This window comes from Pinus tabuliformis, chromosome 8 (genome assembly GCF_031772625.1).
Source record: "Pinus tabuliformis cultivar Carrire ecotype Pingquan chromosome 8, CPIR1, whole genome shotgun sequence".
Lineage (NCBI taxonomy): Eukaryota > Viridiplantae > Streptophyta > Pinopsida > Pinales > Pinaceae > Pinus > Pinus tabuliformis.
In genome coordinates this window covers 1,609,611,932-1,609,639,443 of record NC_142294.1, presented here as the reverse complement: position 1 = coordinate 1,609,639,443, position 27,512 = coordinate 1,609,611,932, and the positions used below count along the sequence as shown (strand labels likewise).

At 40.1% G+C, this 27,512-nt stretch overlaps 1 protein-coding gene across 1 annotated transcript in view; it reads right to left on the bottom strand.

The window, feature by feature from the left end:
* LOC149242198 (auxin response factor 19-like) overlaps positions 1-27,512 on the bottom strand; it is a 103,341-nt gene that overhangs the window by 55,001 nt on the left and 20,828 nt on the right. Inside the window, exon 2 of the mRNA XM_089370790.1 lies at positions 24,924-26,216. Within this exon, the coding sequence (XP_089226916.1) occupies positions 24,924-26,216 (1,293 nt within the window). The remainder of the gene's footprint in view (positions 1-24,923; positions 26,217-27,512) is intronic.

The following is a 27,512-nucleotide window of genomic DNA, read 5'->3' as shown; positions in this document are numbered from 1 at the left end:
TTAACCCCATGATGTACCTTCTCACTCATTGTATGATGAACCACAAATATGTTCGATGGATTTTTATTCTACAAGAATTTGATCGACACTTAATTCTCCTAAAATAAAAAAGGTGCTCATCCTCAACGAGTTCATCACAGATCTCCCAATAGAGACCCAAAGCTCTCTCGTTAATGATGATATTCCCAATGAACATCTATTTCTAGTATCAATGGATGACCCCCTATATGGTGACATCCTCCTCTTTTTATGAACTCAAAATTTCAAAACCAAGCTTACCTGCAACGATCAAAGGCACATATTCCACTAGGCCCCCATTACCTCCTTTTGGGGGATGTTCTTTATCGGCGAGGCATCAACACCATCATACATAGGTACCTCACTCACAAAAAAGTTGAGCAATCCTTAAATGATTTCCACAATAGGCCTTGTGGTGGCCACCTCTCTAGGATGGCCACCACCCAAAAAATCCTTTGTGTCAGTTATTTCTGGCCCACCCTCTTCCATGATTGCATATAGGTAGTCAAAAGATGTGAGTGATGCCAACGATACACTCATAAGGTGTGAGCTCCACCTACTCCCCTACATCCAATCATCGTGGTTGACCCCTTCTACAAATGGGGCATCAACTTCATGACCTATAACCCCCCATCATCTAGCAACCACAAGTACATTGTGGTTGTTGTTGACTACTTCACCAAATGGGCATAAGCAATGCCCACATATAATAACACCGCAGAAATAGTTGCACGAGTTTTCTTTAACTATGCCATAACATGGTTCAATGTTCCCAAGGAGTTGGCTTCGGACCATGGTAAACATTTCGAAAACAAAATCTTTCAAGATCTATCCCAACACCTTGGTTTCTCTCACGAGTTTGCTTCCCCGTACTACACTCAGTGCAACGATCAAGTAGAAGTTGTCAACAGGGTTCTCAAAGTAATTTTGCAATGTATGGTGAACAATCACAAAACCAATTGGCACCATATGGTGTTCTCATCCCTATGGGCATACCGCACAGCGGTCAAGGTATCTATAGGGTTCACACCCTTCCAACTAGTATATGGGGTTAAAGTTGTACTTCCCATTGAGTGTGAGATCCCTACCTTATACTTTACCATCGAGCTTCTTAGTGACACCAAACCTTTGGAACAATGGTTGGTACAATTGGATCTTGTAGGTGAAAGTATACAATAATCTATCTAGAATAAGAAGAACACAAAAAGAGTTTCAGAGCATCATTCGATCACAATATCACCCCTTGGACATTTACCGAAGGTGAGTTATTCCTCTGCTACAATGTTGCTTGAGAAGAGATAGGATCCTAGAAGTTTGAAACACTATGCAAGGACCCATACATTATCAAACATTGACTCCTCAAGGGGGCATGTCCCAATGGGACTTGCCTAACACATATTGTCGATGGTCTCTACCTCAAAAAGTTTCACCCATAAAAATGCTTGAGTGAGCCCTAGGATATACATGTATGCACCATGACTTATTTTTTATATGATGATCATCTCATCCTATACCCACTCTAAAATCACTTTCTCATCATGTGTCACAGATGGATCATCTTCCAGCCTATCATCACGGATTTGTTAATGGTGTCTCTCGATGGTCACAAAACCTCATTGTCGCAGCCTGGGCCATATACTCTCCTGACCAGACACCTCATCTCTCTAATGGAATTTGTATCGGGTCAGACACCAACAATCAAGATGAATATGACATCGTCATAGGTCTCTTGGTCAATGCCTCCCACTTAGGTATCCATCACCTACATGTATTCCTTGATTCCCAACTATTTGTATCACAATTGAACAAGACCTTTCAAGTTCATGATCCACAGCTTTTCCAGAAGTATCTACATGCAAAAAGGTTAGCTCGACATTTTGATCATATCACATTTACACATATACCAAGGGATCAAAATCATATAGTTGATCACATAGCTAATCAAGTCCTAGATTGGAATGCATCACATATATATAACCATCAAGATACATAAACCATAAGCATAAGATCCATATCAAACAAATGCAGAAACACATGAAAATTATAGATGCATATGACACATCATAAGAGCCGCCAAAATATATCATCTCATATATACATATCAAAAATATATAAGTACAAAAAATGGATGTACATCTACTGGATCATGGCCAATAAAAACAAGTCCCAAAAAATAGGGGAGTTGTAACACCCTCCTCCCACATCTACCCAAGCAATCGGCCAACTAGAGTAAACATGTGAAAAGAGGCTACTATGATGGGATTCAACATCCTATGTGACCTTAAGGAAGTGGAATTGGTGGAAAAACAACATACAAACATTTCACACCAGCTACAAAACTCCTAGGAACCATCCCAACCTTTCTACAAACCAGCCCCTAGGTCCCACTAAGCTTTTAGACAATTAACCCCTCGACTCTCCCATGTTATGGGAATTCCAGCATCCATAGGGCTCTGGACGCTCCCACAGCATGGCATGCTAGCATCTATGGACTATTTTTCTCAGTATTGTGCCAGCGTCCCCGAGATTTGAGCCACTTTTTCAGGCCCATAGCCTAGGTCACTACCCATAATTAAATAACACCTTCAAAAAAGAAATATAACAAGGTAATGATGATACAAATGCAATTACTTGAACAATATCTTGATTGGACCTCTACTAGCCATGACAGGTATTTCGTCAAACATATCACAAATATGTAATCTACAAGTGTAAACAATATAATTAAGCATAGGTGTCTCATACTTATCTAAGAATCACTACGAAACATTGTTCCCTTATATCATTAGCCGCATTATCATCTATTAGGTCATAAATACAAGTTTCATTCATTTACAAATCAAAACATGAGAAAATCCATACATCACTATTCTCATAATATATGTGTATAACTAGCATAATAACAACAGAAATATCAAGGATAAATCAGCCATAAATTCCACAAATAAACCAGTACATTTATACATAAGATATCAAGGAAAGAACCACTTATTATTGAATGAAAAATCCAACCCGAGATGGGACTACCACATTCCACCCAACCATAGATTGGCTTAGCCAAATCTCTCTTCAATCATTCACCCTCGTGCCATATTCCAAGCATGAATGTGGAACTCAAACCAAAATAACCAACCAGGGCATCCCGAGGCCAAACCACCTCACCTTCATCAATAGAAACCAGGCTTTACTATAATCCATCCTGGATCACTAGGCCAACACAACAAACATGTACTAATAGGATTTACCTATGATATTTACCAAATCACTAGGCCAAAACAAGCATGGATGCGACCATATTTTGTTGGAAATAATACTGAGAGGGGGGGGTGAATCAGTATTATCAGATCATTAAAACTTTTTCAATGCTCAAAAACATATACGCTACTTCAGTTAAGTGAACCCGCGTGTACACGCTGCTGTGTCTAAAGCAACTAGCGTATATCCAGAAATCTTATGATTCAGTTAGCTTATCTTCAATAAATGCATCAGAACATTATTAACCATATTAACAGTAAACAGGTGCAGTATAACAGAACAGATCATCACACAAAAGCCACACACATGAACACAAAGATATAAGGTGGAAACCCAATGTGGGTGAAAACCACCTGCTGCAAGTCATCTCAATCTTCTTCTTAATAAGAAAATCCTTTTACAATATTTGTACTGGTGCAGTCTTATACCAGTACGGGAGCTACAACCCCCTTTGCTCTTGTACTAGCCGATCCATTTACTAGTACACAGGCTGCTACCTGCTACAATGCTCCAAAGATCTCCCTTAGCTTTTGTACTAGCTTAGATACTAGTACGTAGGTGCTTGCCTACAATCTTCTCTCCTCCAGGTACCACGTTTCATCAATTTTCAGACTGGATACACTGAAGCACAACATATAATCTTAAAGGCCACTTTTCATCCAATTTTCATACTGGACCCATAACTATCATTGAAGCTCAAAACAATCATCAAACTCTGAATCACTGAAACCCTGTTAACAACACCGTCACCAGAACACAGAGCAGACACAGAACTCTGTAATAACCATCAGACCCATCTGAAACTTCAAATATCAAGCTTTACAATGTATACGCTACTTCGATGAATCAAACCCGCGTGTATACGCGCTTTTGCCAAAGACAACCCGCGTACAGATCTAAAAATAATTTCTCATAACTTGCAGCTGTACCAGACATCAGTCATACTCATAACACTTATAGAACAATACATGCGTCAGTATGTAGATCTAGAATAAGCATCATAAAGATAGTTCATTTCAAACCATTTGATCCCGATCTCTCCTTAGATCTTGTTCTCAATCAGCCGGTGAGATCCCTCCTTAGCTCAAATCAAGCAATGCATCATCAACCCATAACCTGCATACTGGATCTCATACTTCTTCAGATATTCAAGACATTTCAGGTACCCTTTCCTAATGATCTTCTTCTCCTTATATAGCCTTAGGCCTTGCTCAATACCACGGGCCAAAACCATAGAAATCCAATACCATCAACTTCAAAACTAAGGATCAACACGTCCGTCGAGACACCAAGGTCCAAAACCATAGGCACAACTTCCAAGGAATAACCGCCGTGGACCAAAGATAAGTTTTCCACATACATGCGCTTTTACTGAAGCCAACCTGCGTGTACACGCGACTTGGTATATAGCGAAACTGCGTATACGCGACTTGGTATATAGTGAACCTGCTTGTATACGCGACTTGGGCTTAATGAACCTGCATGTATGAACTTTCTCTTCTTCTTATAGTCTGATCATCAATTCCTTGCTGCTGACCTTCTGCACTATGATTTGTCATCAGTGTGGTTTGCCATCAAGGACAACACTTATCTCATAATGCCAACAATCTCCCCCTTTGGACTTGATGGCAAAGCTAACTTGTCACACTTAGAACTATCATCTGATTCCTTTGAGTTGTCCTCCATCAGTCACATCTGATATCTCTTCTGAAGATTCATCCAGTTATACATAAGTGAGATATTCTTCTATGAGAGGGTTGCCATCAAGTACAACACATGCATCATAATGCCAACAATCTCCCCCTTTGGACTTGATGGAAACAACACCAAATCACTCTCCCCCTTTGACATCAAGGGCAAAGGGTGGACCAAGATGTTCTCTTCTTTTGCTGAACATTTCGCTGTCCATACTCCCCCTGAGTATCTGTTAAAATCTCTGAATGATCTCCCCCTTTGTATATGCCAAAGTGTACCAATCTGTCAATGCTCCCCCTGAGTACATGCCAAGTCTCTGTACTGCTGAAGTGTGTTGTTCATGCTCTTCCTGACTGTAGGCAAGATCTGCAAAAGATGTTCTTCAAGAAGAACATGACTCTATACATCATAAAAGACCTTCCTATCACCAAAGACTCATACATACATCCATCTCTCAACTAAGTGAGGTTATACAAAAATTGACTCATCCACCCAACCAAGTGGGGATACATCAAAAGTTTACATATGACAACCAATCATATTGCATCAATCATCCCAGGCATAGTGGGGAAACCAAAATAGGCCGTTACATGACCTTGACACCATGAAAGAGATACCACAAAAGAGATATAGAGACGAAAGAACTAGACCAAGACTTATGAAAGTCACCAGCAGCATCTGATAATCACCATTCAGATCAGCAACCAAGAGATCCTTCTATTCTCCTTTTGCCTTTGTTCCACCTGAAACCAACAACAAATGTGAACCAGAACCAAAAGCTTTAAGATAATGCCAACAATGCATCATTCGAAGATTATCTGCTCCCCCTGAACCTGTGCCAGATGATCTCTGTCAGACCCATATCAGACTTTCTGCAACCAACATCTGTCCTTGCTGATTTCCTTCAAAAATCCATATACGCGTCTGTATCCACATAAACAAGCGTATATACGCGGATAGGCCTTATGAAACTCGCGTACAGCTATTTTCATATCAGCAACCTGTAAATGTCCTGCAGCAAGGTATGTCTGAACATAGATGTCAACTCCTCCTTTTAAACATCATCATGAAATCATTCACATTACATGTGAAACCACCATAGCCATTTCATCAACGTCAAGATCTACATGATTCAAGTATCATTACTTGGGAACATCTACATCAACCAACATATGTAAGTATAAACCTATCATCATATAGACACGAACTCATCATCATGTCTCCAACAAAGTGACTTTGAGGAGTCATCCATGTATCAGCACTATGTATCTTGAGCTCAAACTCTTTTGACAAAGCTTCTTGATATCATTATCAGCAACAATCCTTATCCACATGAGTGCCTGCATCATAACTGTATGATCTTTATGCATATGACAACAACAGTATATAAGTGACTCATCATCAAGTGAGGAAGATGTGTATTCAAGCTTTGTACTTCTCCTTGTCCTTATGAAGATCACCATGTAAGCATCATCAAAGGATCAACCATAAATCTGATCTGAACATCTACTATGTAACTTCAAGAATCATATGAGAGTTTATCATAGACAACTCACAACATCATATCATAGCAAGATATATCATTTAGCCATATAAGAATCATCACCAAGGATTATTAACCATAATGCCAACAATGAATTACTAAAGGCATATGCTCCCCCTCAACCAGTGCCATCTGTTAGATCTGATCATGCATATATCAGCAATAAGCATCAAAACATCATCATCCTCAAGTTAGGATCAAAACACTTCTAGACATCATACAAGTAACAAAACATTTCCACACATCCTCAGCAGACTGTAACCAATAGAGCAAATAATAGACTGAATCATATCAGATCCTTTTTCTGATCCTGTCCCCACTGCTTTTCCTCAGACTGACATATACGCGACTTTGCAGTGTCTAACTCGCGTATGTACGCGACTTCCCTTTAAGTAACTTGCGTATGAGATTCAGAACACTGAAGTTTTACACTTTCAGCTCCCCCTGAGTCTGATATGTCTGTGCTGTGCTGTGTCTCAGTACATTGTGCTGACTGTACTTCCTTCTTCCTCCATATCTTCAAGTGTGATGAGGTTTTCTCCTTTTGGTGTGATGTCCATCCTTTGTTCCTGCATTCCTTTGCTATATGTCCAAGCTTGTTACATGCATAACATCTAACATGTTTCATGTTCCTCCTGTAGCAATCAGCAGCTTTGTGACCAAACATATTGCAAGCAAAGCAATATCCATTAAAGTACCTTGAGTGTGATGATCTTTCTGCATGATGGTCTTGAACCCTTCTTCTTCTACATCTAGCTGCAACATGTCCAAGATTATGACATACATAACATTCAACATTATTCATAGGAGGAGTAAAAGATTTTCTTTGAGGAGTCTCTTTCCTTGATTGTTGATGGGGTTGACCTTTCATCTCCTTGTTGATCATTTTAGATTTCTTTTTAGAGTTCCTTGCCTCACCTTGTGAACTAGATTCACCTTCAACAGATTCATGAAAACCAAGACCAGTCTTGATAGCAGGAGACCTTTGACTACTAAGAATATCTTCCAAGACTTTAGAACTATCTTGAAATCGTAAAAGCCTATCCTTTTCTTCTAGTTTACCTTTCAAGATATTTACCTCAACCTGAAGCTGTTCTTCCTTTTCAAGAGATTGCTTTTTCAAATCTTCTTCATCTTTCCTTCCTTCTTCCATTTGTTCCCTTAGTTTGAGAATCTCCTTTTCTTGTTCTTCATTCAGATCCTGCTGCATTTGACGAACTCGGAAGGCACATTCTAGTTGAGATTTTAAGCTGGTGGCTTCGTTTTCTTGTCTTGCAATAGCTTGGAGTAGATCTGTATTCTGCTTCTTTGATTCTTCAAGATCTCCTTTTAGTGCGAGGATTGTAGCTTCAAGATTTTCATAGTAGCTGGATCTATCTTTGAGTTTCTTGATGGTTGTGCTTCTTTCGTTGACTTCTTTTCTTAATGATGTCACTTCATGCTGCAATTTTTGACATTGGTCTTCCTTGTCCTTGAGAAGCTTTCTTACCTTGTTTCCTTCTTCTAGTTGGGCCTTTAGTTTGGTAACTTCTTCTTTGAAAGCACATTCCCTTTTGTTCAATAGATCTTGTTGATCTTTAACTTTGTCTGCAAGCCTTCTAAATACTGCCTCTATTTGATACTTTTCTTGCTCACCCATAAAAGCATGTTCAGTAGTTTCACTATCACTTCCATCACTTTCGCAAGGAAATATAGCAGGAACATCAGAGGATAACACATTCATACCTGAAAATGATTCTGAATCTGATTCTGAATCTGAAGAACTTCTTATACCTAATCCCCAATCGACTCTCCCACTGTCATAGATCTTCTCAGATGTCTTCTTCTTCTTATGAGCTTTCTTCTTAAGCTTCTTTCCCATTGTTCCACGGATCTCCTTCAAGCGATCAAGCGTCTACCAAAGGACCTGCTCTGATACCAATTGTTGGAAATAATACTGAGAGGGGGGGTGAATCAGTATTATCAGATCATTAAAACTTTTTCAATGCTCAAAAACATATACGCTACTTCAGTTAAGTGAACCCGCGTGTACACGCTGCTGTGTCTAAAGCAACTAGCGTATATCCAGAAATCTTATGATTCAGTTAGCTTATCTTCAGTAAATGCATCAGAACATTATTAACCATATTAACAGTAAACAAGTGCAGTATAACAGAACAGATCATCACACAAAAGCCACACACATGAACACAAAGATATAAGGTGGAAACCCAATGTGGGTGAAAACCACCTGCTGCAAGTCATCTCAATCTTCTTCTTAATAAGAAAATCCTTTTACAATATTTGTACTGGTGCAGTCTTATACCAGTACGGGAGCTACAACCCCCTTTGCTCTTGTACTAGCCGATCCATTTACTAGTACACAGGCTGCTACCTGCTACAATGCTCCAAAGATCTCCCTTAGCTTTTGTACTAGCTTAGATACTAGTACGTAGGTGCTTGCCTACAATCTTCTCTCCTCCAGGTACCACGTTTCATCAATTTTCAGACTGGATACACTGAAGCACAACATATAATCTTAAAGGCCACTTTTCATCCAATTTTCATACTGGACCCATAACTATCATTGAAGCTCAAAACAATCATCAAACTCTGAATCACTGAAACCCTATTAACAACACCGTCACCAGAACACAGAGCAGACACAGAACTCTGTAATAACCATCAGACCCATCTGAAACTTCAAATATCAAGCTTTACAATGTATATGCTACTTCGATGAATCAAACCCGCGTGTATACGCGCTTTTGCCAAAGACAACTCGCGTACAGATCTAAAAATAATTTCTCATAACTTGCAGCTGTACCAGACATCAGTCATACTCATAACACTTATAGAACAATACATGCGTCAGTATGTAGATCTAGAATAAGCATCATAAAGATAGTTCATTTCAAACCATTTGATCCCGATCTCTCCTTAGATCTTGTTCTCAATCAGCCGGTGAGATCCCTCCTTAGCTCAAATCAAGCAATGCATCATCAACCCATAACCTACATACTGGATCTCATACTTCTTCAGATATTCAAGACATTTCAGGTACCCTTGCCTAATGATCTTCTTCTCCTTATATAGCCTTAGGCCTTGCTCAATACCACGGGCCAAAACCATAGAAATCCAATACCATCAACTTCAAAACTAAGGATCAACACGTCCGTCGAGACACCAAGGTCCAAAACCATAGGCACAACTTCCAAGGAATAACCGTCGTGGACCAAAGATAAGTTTTCCACATACATGCGCTTTTACTGAAGCCAACCTGCGTGTACACGCGACTTGGTATATAGCGAAACTGCGTATACGCGACTTGGTATATAGTGAACCTGCTTGTATACGCGACTTGGGCTTAATGAACCTGCGTGTATGAACTTTCTCTTCTTCTTATAGTCTGATCATCAATTCCTTGCTGCTGACCTTCTGCACTATGATTTGTCATCAGTGTGGTTTGCCATCAAGGACAACACTTATCTCATAATGCCAACAATCTCCCCCTTTGGACTTGATGGCAAAGCTAACTTGTCACACTTAGAACTATCATCTGATTCCTTTGAGTTGTCCTCCATCAGTCACATCTGATATCTCTTCTGAAGATTCATCCAATTATACATAAGTGAGATATTCTTCTATGAGAGGGTTGCCATCAAGTACAACACATGCATCATAATGCCAACAATCTCCCCCTTTGGACTTGATGGCAACAACACCAAATCACTCTCCCCCTTTGACATCAAGGGCAAAGGGTGGACCAAGATGTTCTCTTCTTTTGCTGAACATTTCACTGTCCATACTCCCCCTGAGTATCTGTTAAAATCTCTGAATGATCTCCCCCTTTGTATATGCCAAAGTGTACCAATCTGTCAATGCTCCCCCTGAGTACATGCCAAGTCTCTGTACTGCTGAAGTGTGTTGTTCATGCTCTTCCTGACTGTAGGCAAGATCTGCAAAAGATGTTCTTCAAGAAGAACATGACTCTATACATCATAAAAGACCTTCCTATCACCAAAGACTCATACATACATCCATCTCTCAACTAAGTGAGGTTATACAAAAATTGACTCATCCACCCAACCAAGTGGGGATACATCAAAAGTTTACATATGACAACCAATCATATTGCATCAATCATCCCAGGCATAGTGGGGAAACCAAAATAGGCCGTTACATGACCTTGACACCATGAAAGAGATACCACAAAAGAGATATAGAGACGAAAGAACTAGACCAAGACTTATGAAAGTCACCAGCAGCATCTGATAATCACCATTCAGATCAGCAACCAAGAGATCCTTTTGTTCTCCTTTCGCCTTTGTTCCACCTGAAACCAACAACAAATGTGAACCAGAACCAAAAGCTTTAAGATAATGCCAACAATGCATCATTCGAAGATTATCTGCTCCCCCTGAACCTGTGCCAGATGATCTCTGTCAGACCCATATCAGACTTTCTGCAACCAACATCTGTCCTTGCTGATTTCCTTCAAAAATCCATATACGCGTCTGTATCCACATAAACAAGCGTATATACGCGGATAAGCCTTATGAAACTCGCGTACAGCTATTTTCATATCAGCAACCTGTAAATGTCCTGCAGCAAGGTATGTCTGAACATAGATGTCAACTCCTCCTTTTAAACATCATCATGAAATCATTCACATTACATGTGAAACCACCATAGCCATTTCATCAACGTCAAGATCTACATGATTCAAGTATCATTACTTGGGAACATCTACATCAACCAACATATGTAAGTATAAACCTATCATCATATAGACACGAACTCATCATCATGTCTCCAACAAAGTGACTTTGAGGAGTCATCCATGTATCAGCACTATGTATCTTGAGCTCAAACTCTTTTGACAAAGCTTCTTGATATCATTATCAGCAACAATCCTTATCCACATGAGTGCCTGCATCATAACTGTATGATCTTTATGCATATGACAACAACAGTATATAAGTGACTCATCATCAAGTGAGGAAGATGTGTATTCAAGCTTTGTACTTCTCCTTGTCCTTATGAAGATCACCATGTAAGCATCATCAAAGGATCAACCATAAATCTGATCTGAACATCTACTATGTAACTTCAAGAATCATATGAGAGTTTATCATAGACAACTCACAACATCATATCATAGCAAGATATATCATTTAGCCATATAAGAATCATCACCAAGGATTATTAACCATAATGCCAACAATGAATTACTAAAGGCATATGCTCCCCCTCAACCAGTGCCATCTGTTAGATCTGATCATGCATATATCAGCAATAAGCATCAAAACATCATCATCCTCAAGTTAGGATCAAAACACTTCTAGACATCATACAAGTAACAAAACATTTCCACACATCCTCAGCAGTCTGTAACCAATAGAGCAAATAATAGACTGAATCATATCAGATCCTTTTTCTGATCCTGTCCCCACTGCTTTTCCTCAGACTGACATATACGTGACTTTGCAGTGTCTAACTCGTGTATGTACGCGACTTCCCTTTAAGTAACTTGCGTATGAGATTCAGAACACTGAAGTTTTACACTTTCAGCTCCCCCTGAGTCTGATATGTCTGTGTTGTGTTGTGTCTCAGTACATTGTGCTGACTGTACTTCCTTCTTCCTCCATATCTTCAAGTGTGATGAGGTTTTCTCCTTTTGGTGTGATGTCCATCCTTTGTTCCTGCATTCCTTTGCTATATGTCCAAGCTTGTTACATGCATAACATCTAACATGTTTCATGTTCCTCCTGTAGCAATCAGCAGCTTTGTGACCAAACATATTGCAAGCAAAGCAATATCCATTAAAGTACCTTGAGTGTGATGATCTTTCTGCATGATGGTCTTGAACCCTTCTTCTTCTACATCTAGCTACAACATGTCCAAGATTATGACATACATAACATTCAACATTATTCATAGGAGGAGTAAAAGATTTTCTTTGAGGAGTCTCTTTCCTTGATTGTTGATGGGGTTGACCTTTCATCTCCTTGTTGATCATTTTAGATTTCTCTTTAGAGTTCCTTGCCTCACCTTGTGAACTAGATTCACCTTCAACAGATTCATGAAAACCAAGACCAGTCTTGATAGCAGGAGACCTTTGACTACTAAGAATATCTTCCAAGACTTTAGAACTATCTTGAAATCGTAAAAGCTTATCCTTTTCTTCTAGTTTACCTTTCAAGATATTTACCTCAACCTGAAGCTGTTCTTCCTTTTCAAGAGATTGCTTTTTCAAATCTTCTTCATCTTTCCTTCCTTCTTCCATTTGTTCCCTTAGTTTGAGAATCTCCTTTTCTTGTTCTTCATTCAGATCCTGCTGCATTTGACGAACTCGGAAGGCACATTCTAGTTGAGATTTTAAGCTGGTGGCTTCGTTTTCTTGTATTGCAATAGCTTGGAGTAGATCTGTATTCTGCTTCTTTGATTCTTCAAGATCTCCTTTTAGTGCGAGGATTGTAGCTTCAAGATTTTCATAGTAGCTGGATCTATCTTTGAGTTTCTTGATGGTTGTGCTTCTTTCGTTGACTTCTTTTCTTAATGATGTCACTTCATGCTGCAATTTTTGACATTGGTCTTCCTTGTCCTTGAGAAGCTTTCTTACCTTGTTTCCTTCTTCTAGTTGGGCCTTTAGTTTGGTAACTTCTTCTTTAAAAGCACATTCCCTTTTGTTCAATAGATCTTGTTGGTCTTTAACTTTGTCTGCAAGCCTTCTAAATACTGCCTCTATTTGATACTTTTCTTGCTCACCCATAAAAGCATGTTCAGTAGTTTCACTATCACTTCCATCACTTTCGCAAGGAAATATAGCAGGAACATCAGAGGATAACACATTCATACCTGAAAATGATTCTGAATCTGATTCTGAATCTGAAGAACTTCTTATACCTAATCCCCAATCGACTCTCCCACTGTCATAGATCTTCTCAGATGTCTTCTTCTTCTTATGAGCTTTCTTCTTAAGCTTCTTTCCCATTGTTCCACGGATCTCCTTCAAGCGATCAAGCGTCTACCAAAGGACCTGCTCTGATACCAATTGTTGGAAATAATACTGAGAGGGGGGGGTGAATCAGTATTATCAGATCATTAAAACTTTTTCAATGCTCAAAAACATATACGCTACTTCAGTTAAGTGAACCCGCGTGTACACGCTGCTGTGTCTAAAGCAACTAGCGTATATCCAGAAATCTTATGATTCAGTTAGCTTATCTTCAGTAAATGCATCAGAACATTATTAACCATATTAACAGTAAACAGGTGCAGTATAACAGAACAGATCATCACACAAAAGCCACACACATGAACACAAAGATATAAGGTGGAAACCCAATGTGGGTGAAAACCACCTGCTGCAAGTCATCTCAATCTTCTTCTTAATAAGAAAATCCCTTTACAATATTTGTACTGGTGCAGTCTTATACCAGTACGGGAGCTACAACCCCCTTTTCTCTTGTACTAGCCGATCCATTTACTAGTACACAGGCTGCTACCTGCTACAATGCTCCAAAGATCTCCCTTAGCTTTTGTACTAGCTTAGATACTAGTACGTAGGTGCTTGCCTACAATCTTCTCTCCTCCAGGTACCACGTTTCATCAATTTTCAGACTGGATACACTGAAGCAAAACATATAATCTTAAAGGCCACTTTTCATCCAATTTTCATACTGGACCCATAACTATCATTGAAGCTCAAAACAATCATCAAACTCTGAATCACTGAAACCCTGTTAACAACACCGTCACCAGAACACAGAGCAGACACAGAACTCTGTAATAACCATCAGACCCATCTGAAACTTCAAATATCAAGCTTTACAATGTATACGCTACTTCGATGAATCAAACCCGCGTGTATACGCGCTTTTGCCAAAGACAACCCGCGTACAGATCTAAAAATAATTTCTCATAACTTGCAGCTGTACCAGACATCAGTCATACTCATAACACTTATAGAACAATACATGCGTCAGTATGTAGATCTAGAATAAGCATCATAAAGATAGTTCATTTCAAACCATTTGATCCCGATCTCTCCTTAGATCTTGTTCTCAATCAGCCGGTGAGATCCCTCCTTAGCTCAAATCAAGCAATGCATCATCAACCCATAACCTGCATACTGGATCTCATACTTCTTCAGATATTCAAGACATTTCAGGTACCCTTGCCTAATGATCTTCTTCTCCTTATATAGCCTTAGGCCTTGCTCAATACCACGGGCCAAAACCATAGAAATCCAATACCATCAACTTCAAAACTAAGGATCAACACGTCCGTCGAGACACCAAGGTCCAAAACCATAGGCACAACTTCCAAGGAATAACCGCCGTGGACCAAAGATAAGTTTTCCACATACATGCGCTTTTACTGAAGCCAACCTGCGTGTACACGCGACTTGGTATATAGCGAAACTGCGTATACGCGACTTGGTATATAGTGAACCTGCTTGTATACGCGACTTGGGCTTAATGAACCTGCGTGTATGAACTTTCTCTTCTTCTTATAGTTTGATCATCAATTCCTTGCTGCTGACCTTCTGCACTATGATTTGTCATCAGTGTGGTTTGCCATCAAGGACAACACTTATCTCATAATGCCAACAATCTCCCCCTTTGGACTTGATGGCAAAGCTAACTTGTCACACTTAGAACTATCATCTGATTCCTTTGAGTTGTCCTCCATCAGTCACATCTGATATCTCTTCTGAAGATTCATCCAGTTATACATAAGTGAGATATTCTTCTATGAGAGGGTTGCCATCAAGTACAACACATGCATCATAATGCCAACAATCTCCCCCTTTGGACTTGATGGCAACAACACCAAATCACTCTCCCCCTTTGACATCAAGGGCAAAGGGTGGACCAAGATGTTCTCTTCTTTTGCTGAACATTTCGCTGTCCATACTCCCCCTGAGTATTTGTTAAAATCTCTGAATGATCTCCCCCTTTGTATATGCCAAAGTGTACCAATCTGTCAATGCTCCCCCTGAGTACATGCCAAGTCTCTGTACTGCTGAAGTGTGCTGTTCATGCTCTTCCTGACTGTAGGAAAGATCTGCAAAAGATGTTCTTCAAGAAGAACATGACTCTATACATCATAAAAGACCTTCCTATCACCAAAGACTCATACATACATCCATCTCTCAACTAAGTGAGGTTATACAAAAATTGACTCATCCACCCAACCAAGTGGGGATACTTCAAAAGTTTACATATGACAACCAATCATATTGCATCAATCATCCCAGGCATAGTGGGGAAACCAAAATAGGCCGTTACATGACCTTGACACCATGAAAGAGATACCACAAAAGAGATATAGAGACGAAAGAACTAGACCAAGACTTATGAAAGTCACCAGCAGCATCTGATAATCACCATTCAGATCAGCAACCAAGAGATCCTTCTGTTCTCCTTTCGCCTTTGTTCCACCTGAAACCAACAACAAATGTGAACCAGAACCAAAAGCTTTAAGATAATGCCAACAATGCATCATTCGAAGATTATCTGCTCCCCCTGAACCTGTGCCAGATGATCTCTGTCAGACCCATATCATACTTTCTGCAACCAACATCTGTCCTTGCTGATTTCCTTCAAAAATCCATATACGCGTCTGTATCCACATAAAAAAGCGTATATACGCGGATAGGCCTTATGAAACTCGCGTACAGCTATTTTCATATCAGCAACCTGTAAATGTCCTGCAGCAAGGTATGTCTGAACATAGATGTCAACTCCTCCTTTTAAACATCATCATGAAATCATTCACATTACATGTGAAACCACCATAGCCATTTCATCAACGTCAAGATCTACATGATTCAAGTATCATTACTTGGGAACATCTACATCAACCAACATATGTAAGTATAAACCTATCATCATATAGACACGAACTCATCATCATGTCTCCAACAAAGTGACTTTGAGGAGTCATCCATGTATCAGCACTATGTATCTTGAGCTCAAACTCTTTTGACAAAGCTTCTTGATATCATTATCAGCAACAATCCTTATCCACATGAGTGCCTGCATCATAACTGTATGATCTTTATGCATATGACAACAACAGTATATAAGTGACTCATCATCAAGTGAGGAAGATGTGTATTCAAGCTTTGTACTTCTCCTTGTCCTTATGAAGATCACCATGTAAGCATCATCAAAGGATCAACCATAAATCTGATCTGAACATCTACTATGTAACTTCAAGAATCATATGAGAGTTTATCATAGACAACTCACAACATCATATCATAGCAAGATATATCATTTAGCCATATAAGAATCATCACCAAGGATTATTAACCATAATGCCAACAATGAATTACTAAAGGCATATGCTCCCCCTCAACCAGTGCCATCTGTTAGATCTGATCATGCATATATCAGCAATAAGCATCAAAACATCATCATCCTCAAGTTAGGATCAAAACACTTCTAGACATCATACAAGTAACAAAACATTTCCACACATCCTCAGCAGACTGTAACCAATAGAGCAAATAATAGACTGAATCATATCAGATCCTTTTTCTGATCCTGTCCCCACTGCTTTTCCTCAGACTGACATATACGCGACTTTGCAGTGTCTAACTCACGTATGTACGCGACTTCCCTTTAAGGAACTTGCGTATGAGATTCAGAACACTGAAGTTTTACACTTTCAGCTCCCCCTGAGTCTGATATGTCTGTGCTGTGCTGTGTCTCAGTACATTGTGCTGACTGTACTTCCTTCTTCCTCCATATCTTCAAGTGTGATGAGGTTTTCTCCTTTTGGTGTGATGTCCATCCTTTGTTCCTGCATTCCTTTGCTATATGTCCAAGCTTGTTACATGCATAACATCTAACATGTTTCATGTTCCTCCTGTAGCAATCAGCAGCTTTGTGACCAAACATATTGCAAGCAAAGCAATATCCATTAAAGTACCTTGAGTGTGATGATCTTTCTGCATGATGGTCTTGAACCCTTCTTCTTCTACATCTAGCTGCAACATGTCCAAGATTATGACATACATAACATTCAACATTATTCATAGGAGGAGTAAAAGATTTTCTTTGAGGAGTCTCTTTCCTTGATTGTTGATGGGGTTGACCTTTCATCTCCTTGTTGATCATTTTAGATTTCTTTTTAGAGTTCCTTGCCTCACCTTGTGAACTAGATTCACCTTCAACAGATTCATGAAAACCAAGACCAGTCTTGATAGCAGGAGACCTTTGACTACTAAGAATATCTTCCAAGACTTTAGAACTATCTTGAAATCGTAAAAGCCTATCCTTTTCTTCTAGTTTACCTTTCAAGATATTTACCTCAACCTGAAGCTGTTCTTCCTTTTCAAGAGATTGCTTTTTCAAATCTTCTTCATCTTTCCTTCCTTCTTCCATTTGTTCCCTTAGTTTGAGAATCTCCTTTTCTTGTTCTTCATTCAGATCCTGCTGCATTTGACGAACTCGGAAGGCACATTCTAGTTGATATTTTAAGCTGGTGGCTTCGTTTTCTTGTATTGCAATAGCTTGGAGTAGATCTATATTCTGCTTCTTTGATTCTTCAAGATCTCCTTTTAGTGCGAGGATTGTAGCTTCAAGATTTTCATAGTAGCTGGATCTATCTTTGAGTTTCTTGATGGTTGTGCTTCTTTCGTTGACTTCTTTTCTTAATGATGTCACTTCATGCTGCAATTTTTGACATTGGTCTTCCTTGTCCTTGAGAAGCTTTCTTACCTTGTTTCCTTCTTCTAGTTGGGCCTTTAGTTTGGTAACTTCTTCTTTGAAAGCACATTCCCTTTTGTTCAATAGATCTTGTTGATCTTTAACTTTTTCTGCAAGCCTTCTAAATACTGCCTCTATTTGATACTTTTCTTGCTCACCCATAAAAGCATGTTCAGTAGTTTCACTATCACTTCCATCACTTTCGCAAGGAAATATAGCAGGAACATCAGAGGATAACACATTCATACCTGATAATGATTCTGAATCTGATTCTGAATCTGAAGAACTTCTTATACCTAATCCCCAATCAACTCTCCCACTGTCATAGATCTTCTGAGATGTCTTCTTCTTCTTATGAGCTTTCTTCTTAAGCTTCTTTCCCATTGTTCCACGGATCTCCTTCAAGCGATCAAGCGTCTACCAAAGGACCTGCTCTGATACCAATTGTTGGAAATAATACTGAGAGGGGGGGGTGAATCAGTATTATCAGATCATTAAAACTTTTTCAATGCTCAAAAACATATACGCTACTTCAGTTAAGTGAACCCGCGTGTACACGCTGCTGTGTCTAAAGCAACTAGCGTATATCCAGAAATCTTATGATTCAGTTAGCTTATCTTCAGTAAATGCATCAGAACATTATTAACCATATTAACAGTAAACAGGTGCAGTATAACAGAACAGATCATCACACAAAAGCCACACACATGAACACAAAGATATAAGGTGGAAACCCAATGTGGGTGAAAACCACCTGCTGCAAGTCATCTCAATCTTCTTCTTAATAAGAAAATCCTTTTACAATATTTGTACTGGTGCAGTCTTATACCAGTACGGGAGCTACAACCCCCTTTGCTCTTGTACTAGCCGATCCATTTACTAGTACACAGGCTGCTACCTGCTACAATGCTCCAAAGATCTCCCTTAGCTTTTGTACTAGCTTAGATACTAGTACGTAGGTGCTTGCCTACAATCTTCTCTCCTCCAGGTACCACGTTTCATCAATTTTCAGACTGGATACACTGAAGCACAACATATAATCTTAAAGGCCACTTTTCATCCAATTTTCATACTGGACCCATAACTATCATTGAAGCTCAAAACAATCATCAAACTCTGAATCACTGAAACCCTGTTAACAACACCGTCACCAGAACACAGAGCAGACACAGAACTCTGTAATAACCATCAGACCCATCTGAAACTTCAAATATCAAGCTTTACAATGTATACGCTACTTCGATGAATCAAACCCGCGTGTATACGCGCTTTTGCCAAAGACAACCCGCGTACAGATCTAAAAATAATTTCTCATAACTTGCAGCTGTACCAGACATCAGTCATACTCATAACACTTATAGAACAATACATGCGTCAGTATGTAGATCTAGAATAAGCATCATAAAGATAGTTCATTTCAAACCATTTGATCCCGATCTCTCCTTAGATCTTGTTCTCAATCAGCCGGTGAGATCCCTCCTTAGCTCAAATCAAGCAATGCATCATCAACCCATAACCTGCATACTGGATCTCATACTTCTTCAGATATTCAAGACATTTCAGGTACCCTTGCCTAATGATCTTCTTCTCCTTATATAGCCTTAGGCCTTGCTCAATACCACGGGCCAAAACCATAGAAATCCAATACCATCAACTTCAAAACTAAGGATCAACACGTCCGTCGAGACACCAAGGTCCAAAACCATAGGCACAACTTCCAAGGAATAACCGCCATGGACCAAAGATAAGTTTTCCACATACATGCGCTTTTACTGAAGCCAACCTGCGTGTACACGCGACTTGGTATATAGCGAAACTGCGTATACGCGACTTGGTATATAGTGAACCTGCTTGTATACGCGACTTGGGCTTAATGAACCTGCGTGTATGAACTTTCTCTTCTTCTTATAGTCTGATCATCAATTCCTTGCTGCTGACCTTCTGCACTATGATTTGTCATCAGTGTGGTTTGCCATCAAGGACAACACTTATCTCATAATGCCAACATATTTCTCCACCTACACCATGAGGAATTTTCTTGTCTCCTAGTCTCTCAGGCTTTACCACAATCCACAGTCTGATCTCGGGATCATTAGTCCCTAAACCAAGACACCATCCTCTAGGATTTACCCCATATCCTATCATTCACCAGTAAGGATTCCTAAGCCTAATCAAGGGCAACCACATATAGGATTTATCATATATCCTGCCATTCATTGGAAAGGATTCCTAAGCCCACCGAGGCAACACAAAGTTTGGATTTACCGCAACCCACGGTCTGGTTTAGGGGTTACTAGGCCATGTTTTCTATTATTCAAATATCCACCTCACTCAGATTCGAATCCATCCGGCAATCCAGCTCAACCAAAACATGAGAACCCACACCATGGCTATTCGGAAATGGCAAGGCTAGGCTGAAGACACTGTCACACCTAGAAATATCGATGCCATAACAGTAAAAGAACCACATGCAATACCATGCATGCCAAATCTATTAATGAAAACACACATGAAAATCGATACCTACAAATAATTTTGTTGTAGTTGCTCGATCCAGCTCTTCCTCTCTTGATCTTTGCTTCCTCTTTGCCTCCTTTACCTTTCTTGATCCAATGAAAAACCTAAGAAAAATCTTGTCAATTGATCCTCAGAAGCCTTTTTATCAATGAGGCCTCTATTTTCTTCAATTCCCATTATTTTCCTTCATTTTCCTTCTTACGTGCAACCTATCACCTTTCAGTTTCCTTTTCTCCTAATTTCCATTATTTTCATAAATAAATGTTCCAAAAATGTCATTTTCCTTTTCAAAGCCTTTGCCATTTCCTTTTCCAAATTCCTTTAGCCATAATAAACTGAATGAACACCCATTAGGATGTTTTTACCAACATTCAGCTTGGAATGCATGCCCATGACCGTGGTCTTATATATTTTTACATGAATTTTTACCTAGGGCTATTGCAAAACCCTCCCCCTTAGGGGAACACCGTCCTCGGTGTTCAGTGACACCTATAAACCATAAAACCACTGAGAACAAAACATATTTCCTATGAAGCTTTATAACATAGCTCATTGTAGTATTTACAATGACCATCTTCTAAAACATGACAAACATATCATTTACAGGAGATTTATAACCCAACTCATTACGGTATTTACAATAATAACAACATATACACACATACACATTTGATTCACCCAGCAAATAATCATATTGTCTATGGATCTTTATAAATCCAGCTCGATACAGTATTTACAATAATACACACATATACACATATGCACATTTTCTCAACCAACAAATAAAAGGATATGATGCCTGCATCTGCAACAAGGGAATCCATAGGCTCACACCTCCACCCTCAAAGTAATACCAGGATTCACCTCCTTCACAGGAAGTCCAAAATCCACTACAAAGTCAAAGCTGCATCCAATATCCAGCACTACAGTCCTACGCCAATTGTCCTCTCAGCGAACAGTTACCGGCCCATTTTCCCAAGGCGCACTCCCAATGTGCATTTGGTTCCATCTAATAATTCTAATGACCAAAAAAAATCCATCCCCGACCTTCCCTTCTCTACTACACAGTCGCTCAGGAAATTCAGTCACCTCTTTTGTGTAGTCACACACCTTCCAAGTTCCTCGGCATCCCCTATCCCGAGTGATCCATGCCTCGGCAAGGCTTCCTTGCATCGGAAGGTCAAAAAACCAAGGCATATACCTGCCTCAAAACCATCATACCGGCCATAGCATGCTCATGGAAATAAATGGAAATTATTGGGTACCAGTGTCCCACAATGGCCCTGCTCCTGAAGTGCTTAACCAACATATTGCTACCTATTCCAATTTCTTTCACTGTTGCTACTAATTCTTGTCATCAATTTCGACCACCCAACCGGGCATTTCTTTCTTTCCTGTACCAAGCACATAATTTATATTAGATTCAAAATAAATTGATATAACTCCAAATCATACCTCATTGGTGGCTCGTCAATAAGGTACATTTACAATTATGTTCGCTTCCTATCACAATAAGTCAAACTATCATCTTTGACCAAATCATCATGTATAAGCATATCACATCAACTTAGCTCAAAACACAACCATCATAGATCAAAATCATAAATCACATGTAACCATCATAAACTAGAATCATATATCACATGTAATCATCATAGACCATAATCATAAATCACATGCCTAATACAAACGAAATAAAATATTAATACTTATCCTTTAATCAATCCTTAGTTTTTATCTTATTATGTATGCACACTGGATTGGTCACCACACCCGAAAAACACCCAATTCCTTTTCCTCAACCATGTACACATACACATAGTGTAAATGACCCACATATAAATACACACGACATACAACAACATGTAATACATGAACCTACACTTGACATAAAACACATACACCTACACCCAGTGTACAACACAACACAATGCATACTCCTACATCTAGTGTACACCACAACACAATACATACACCTATGGTGAGCCCCAGTATTGTAGCAATAATGCTACAACTCCTGGAACTCCCTTCTTTAATTTTATCAACCCGGTAGTTCGTAACAAACTTGGAAGCGACGGTGCTGTATGCACAAGTACTAGCTCTTGCCGCAGCTGTCACTTAGTCAGCTGGCACAAGTCCGCTAGGGGCTTAAGCCAACTTCTATAGGCTCTTAGAAGAAGCTTTTTAACTGATGGATGAAAGCTAACTCAAAGGAAGTTAATCTACTTGCGAAAAGAAACTGAAAGCCAAAAAGAAACACAAACCCTAGCAAACCCTAGCAAACCCTAATTCTACCAGCTAGTCCTACTGATGCAAAGGAAAGAATGCAAACAACGAAAAGAGATGCCATTACTTCTAGGAAGGTAAAATGCATGTGTCTAAGTTATCACTATCTGAAGAAAACATCTTTTTGTATTTTTGATTAAGTTGTTGAAATTATCATGCATGTGCTTCTAACTAGTTTTCCACTGTGCAGGGATGGATCAAGGGATGAAATGCTTTGGGAAAGGTTGGGATGGTACAGAGAGGGTCTAAGGGATCCCCAGTATTCTTTCTGAGAGTTTCACAAAGTCTGGATGACATGCAACCGTGTTCATGAACTTCTACAGGAAGTCTGCAGGGGCTTCTACAGGAAGTTTCTACAGGATGTTCTGTAATTCTTCTACAGGATGTTTACGAATTGGATTTTTGAGGATGGATGGTTGATGGAAGATGCATGGATGGTTATGGAGGTAGGATGGGGGTCTGAAGTGACCCAGGAACTGATGGATGGAGTGGTGAGATGATGTGGAAAGCTGCCTTGGCTTGAAGGTAGTTGAGACAACAATGGGGAAGAAGGTAAGGTTACTTGGCAAAAGAGAAGATGGGAGATGAGGGAACAGACTTGGTGATGGAGGAGCTGATCTGAACGAGGCTCAAATGAACGAGGAGGTGATGAAGATGCCCTGCATAGTGGTTACTTGATCAAACCAACTACATCTTGCATGCAATCGAAATATCATGTGATCTATCTAACAAGTTAATGAAATCGGTGGACAGCAACCTTATTCATGAAAAGAATCACGTACAACCTGTGAACAAAACATTATCAAAGAGATATAAACGCATGAATAACTCCTACCAATCTATCTTAAACATAAGAAACTACTTTAACCATCAAAAGCAACCTAAGTAACAAAGCATGAATTAAATCTAAAGAGCAGATTTTTTCTCAAGAACGTAGCAAACACACATAAAGAGAAACAAGGGAGGTACTGGGCGCTTGAGATGGGCCCAACCCCAAGAGCTACAGCCTCCCATGAAAGATTTAGAGCTGGTGCAAAGCTGGATCCATCTTTATTAATCAAGAAATGAAAAGTTACATCAAAACTGTCCACAAGGAGAGCTTGAGCATGAGCTGAAAGCAAAGCTAATCTATTGCCTACAAATCGAATTACAAAATGACTACAACAAGGCTATGAAATGACTAACTATCTATTGGCTACACTGGCTACCAACTAGCTAACCAAAATGAGGCCCCAAGCCTTCTTATTTATACAATTTGAGGACCCAACAGTCCTCCTAAAAGTTAGGGACTTGGCTGCCCAAGACTTGTAGTTAACAGCAGTCCTACTTGACTTGCTTGGCTGCCCTTGTGCTGATTGATTCGGTGGCCCTTGAACTCCGAGCTGATGGTGGAGAATTCGAGGTAAGGGCCCATAAATGAGGGGGACACCTTCCTACAAATCCTCTAGCTTGTTCTCCCACGAATTTGGTTGCCAAGTGCTCATTAAGACCTTCCATTTTGTCTCCAAGTTGACCAAAAAGGCTACACAAAGCACCCATTAGACTTGTTGGCATAATGACTAACCAAATTCACTCTATTAACATAAAAATAATCAAAAACATGCAATAAATAAATGAGAATGGTGGACTAAGCCAAATTAGGAGGTTGAATGAGCCCAAATAATTGTACATTTTTGGGGCTCATCACCACCCCCCTACTGAAAGTGTTGCTCATCCTCTGAGCAACCAAATTTCTCCCCTTGTCTTTGATGGCCCTGGTGACTTCCTTGGCTAGCATCTCGGCCGATTTCTCCTTTGGCTTCCCTCCTTTCAAACTTTCCTGTAGAAACTGTTCGCTGGCTTCCTGTAGAAACAGTCCTCTGCCTTCCTGTAGAAACAGTCCTCTGTCTTCCTGTAGAAACAGTCTGCTGTTTTGGTCTGTGCGGCTGAGGGTGCCTTCTTCTTGAACTGTGTTGTTGCTCCACTTGTTGTGAAGGATTTTGCTGTTGCATATGAAGATGGTGTTGATCCAGCTGTTGTGATGGCACCTGCTGCTGAGTATACAGATGCTGCTGCTGCTGTTGCTGATTGGAAAGGTGGTGTTGCTGTTGTGGCCACATAATTTGAGGTTGATACAATTCTGACTGTTGGGACTGTGGAATACTGAATTGTAACTGATGTGACTGCAATGCCTGTTGGGCTGAATTCAAAGGCTTGGTTATGTCACTGCTCCCCAGTTTTTGTAAGGTAGCAGCAGCCATAGGACGATAGTAATCTGGCTGGATGGCTGAGTTTATTATATCAGGTCTCTGATGCATGTTCATCCATTGGAGTAAACCAACACCAGGCATTGTAGGATTTTGAGAATTAACAATACCAGTCTCCTCCCCAAACCACAGTGAAGATCTCTTGATGGCACTCTCTATTTCTGATTCTTCACCCAGCATTCCTGGCTGCCGTGGGCGCTTGGGCCTGAAGAAAGGCGGAGGACAAATGAAAAATGGAGTGGCAACAGGCTCAATCTCCCAGATAGAAACTCGATTCTGCCTTTCACCAGCAGTTGATTCATCCCACCCAACCTGGATATTACGCCACTGTGAGTTTGGCCATTTCATAGAATCAAGATCATTGATCCCTGTAATGGTACCCATATATTTGCGCACGCCTGATTCCTCAGTTTCAAACATCATCCTGAACTGCATGCCAAGTGAAACCTGGGTGCCATAGATTGCTTTGTTGTACTTAGACAGAGGAATGACAAACTCTGAAGGGCTTGCCCTTGGATTGTAGAAAACGGTAAATGGGCTATGGTTTGAAGCAGCATGCGCTGCTACAGCAAGAACACCAATATGCATGCTGTCACTAGACAGGACAGATGACGACATAGTTGCTTGTTGCCGATTTGCACGCCTTATACGCAGAAGTAGTTGTGATTTTTCATCCCTTACAAAAAAAAGGACAGATTCACCAGCAAAAAGTCTCTTCACACTCACAAATACACCCCATCTTGTTGTTAGAAGATGCCTCTTGGGCTGTCCACGATAGATATGTCTGAATGTCCATGCATGGTTATGCAAATCTCTGGCCACAAGTTCTTGAGCTGGTGGTTGCATCATATAATTTAGTGGTGGAAATGAAACAAGAGGTCCCGCGCAGGCATGCCAAAGTTCAGAATTAATGCTCCTCCTTTCTCCTCGTTTTGAGCTTGAACTTTTCTAAAAATCCCGTGGTCAGCCAACAGAAGCATCAACCCACAGAAGCTCCTCACGTTTTCTTTCTGCAGGGCTGTTTTCTGCCTTTCCTATAGACGACATCCTGTAGAAATGCCTGTAGAGCGTGATTCAGCCTTTGAGTGAGCCCGCTGCACTAGAGAAATTTGAAAATAGGTAGGAAACTCAGCGGAGGACGATAGATTAAGCCGATTGTGGAAGCAGAGGATGTATTCTTTGAGTGAACATGATGCAAGTGCAAGTTGACTAACGGTCTTTGGATTTCAGCCGAGCGCTCAGTGATGTCTGCGTGATTTTTGGAGTGAGGTGGAAGAGACATGTGTTGGCCATGCAGACAGTTAGGCTATTGTGAACTGCATGTTCTACTTATGAACCGTATGTTTTCTTCTTGATCCGCTGCACTGGAGTTCAAGCAGCTGACACTAACTGTGTTTTTCTCACGTGAATGACTGATCATGCTGCGTGATTTTTGCCTTGCTGAGTGCAATTGAACGTGGCTCTCTTCTTGGCTGAATCCACTCATCTCATTCATTCATTCATTGCTTTAGATTAGATCTATGCAAACAGATGAACAAGGTTTAGTCATGTACCTGAAATCAAACGGCTGCTTGTGAAGCTTCTTGTTGCTGCATGCTCTGATTCTGCTGCTGCATGCTTAGTTTTTCTGATTGCATGTGGCTTGGCTGCTAATCTTTGATTGTGTTTTTCATGTACAGGTGTCCTCTGGCTGGATCTGAGTGCATGCAATCATTTCCACATTCAACTCTGCCCGTTCAAGCTGCTGCTGCTGCATGGTCACAAAACCAGAACTTCTTTTTGCCATTTCTCCCAAACGGTAGATCGGATTGATCTGAAACTCGGGGAGCATGTTCCTACCATCATTATGCATCTCCCATAGCAAATTTGTGATCAATGGATGCACGGATTTCGAGAAAAATGGAAAATGACTGAAGATTTCAGAGGTCGATTTCTCGGAAACCGTGCATCGGAATCGGTTGAAACTGCTTGGGTAGGCTACTATCACCCATGTGAATCTCCCCATGAAACAGGTTTTGAAACAGATGCACGGTTATGGAGAAAATGCAAACATGGCTGATGGTGATGGAGGCTGATTTCTTGGAAACCGTGCACCGGAATTGCATGAAACTGCTCAGGCATGTTGTCATCAACCTTGTACAATTCCCCATAAAACGGTTTGTCAAATGGATGCATGGTTTTCAAGTTATGGCATAAACAAATTCTGCTCTATGTGTTTTTGCTTCAAGGCACTTTGCATTTTGG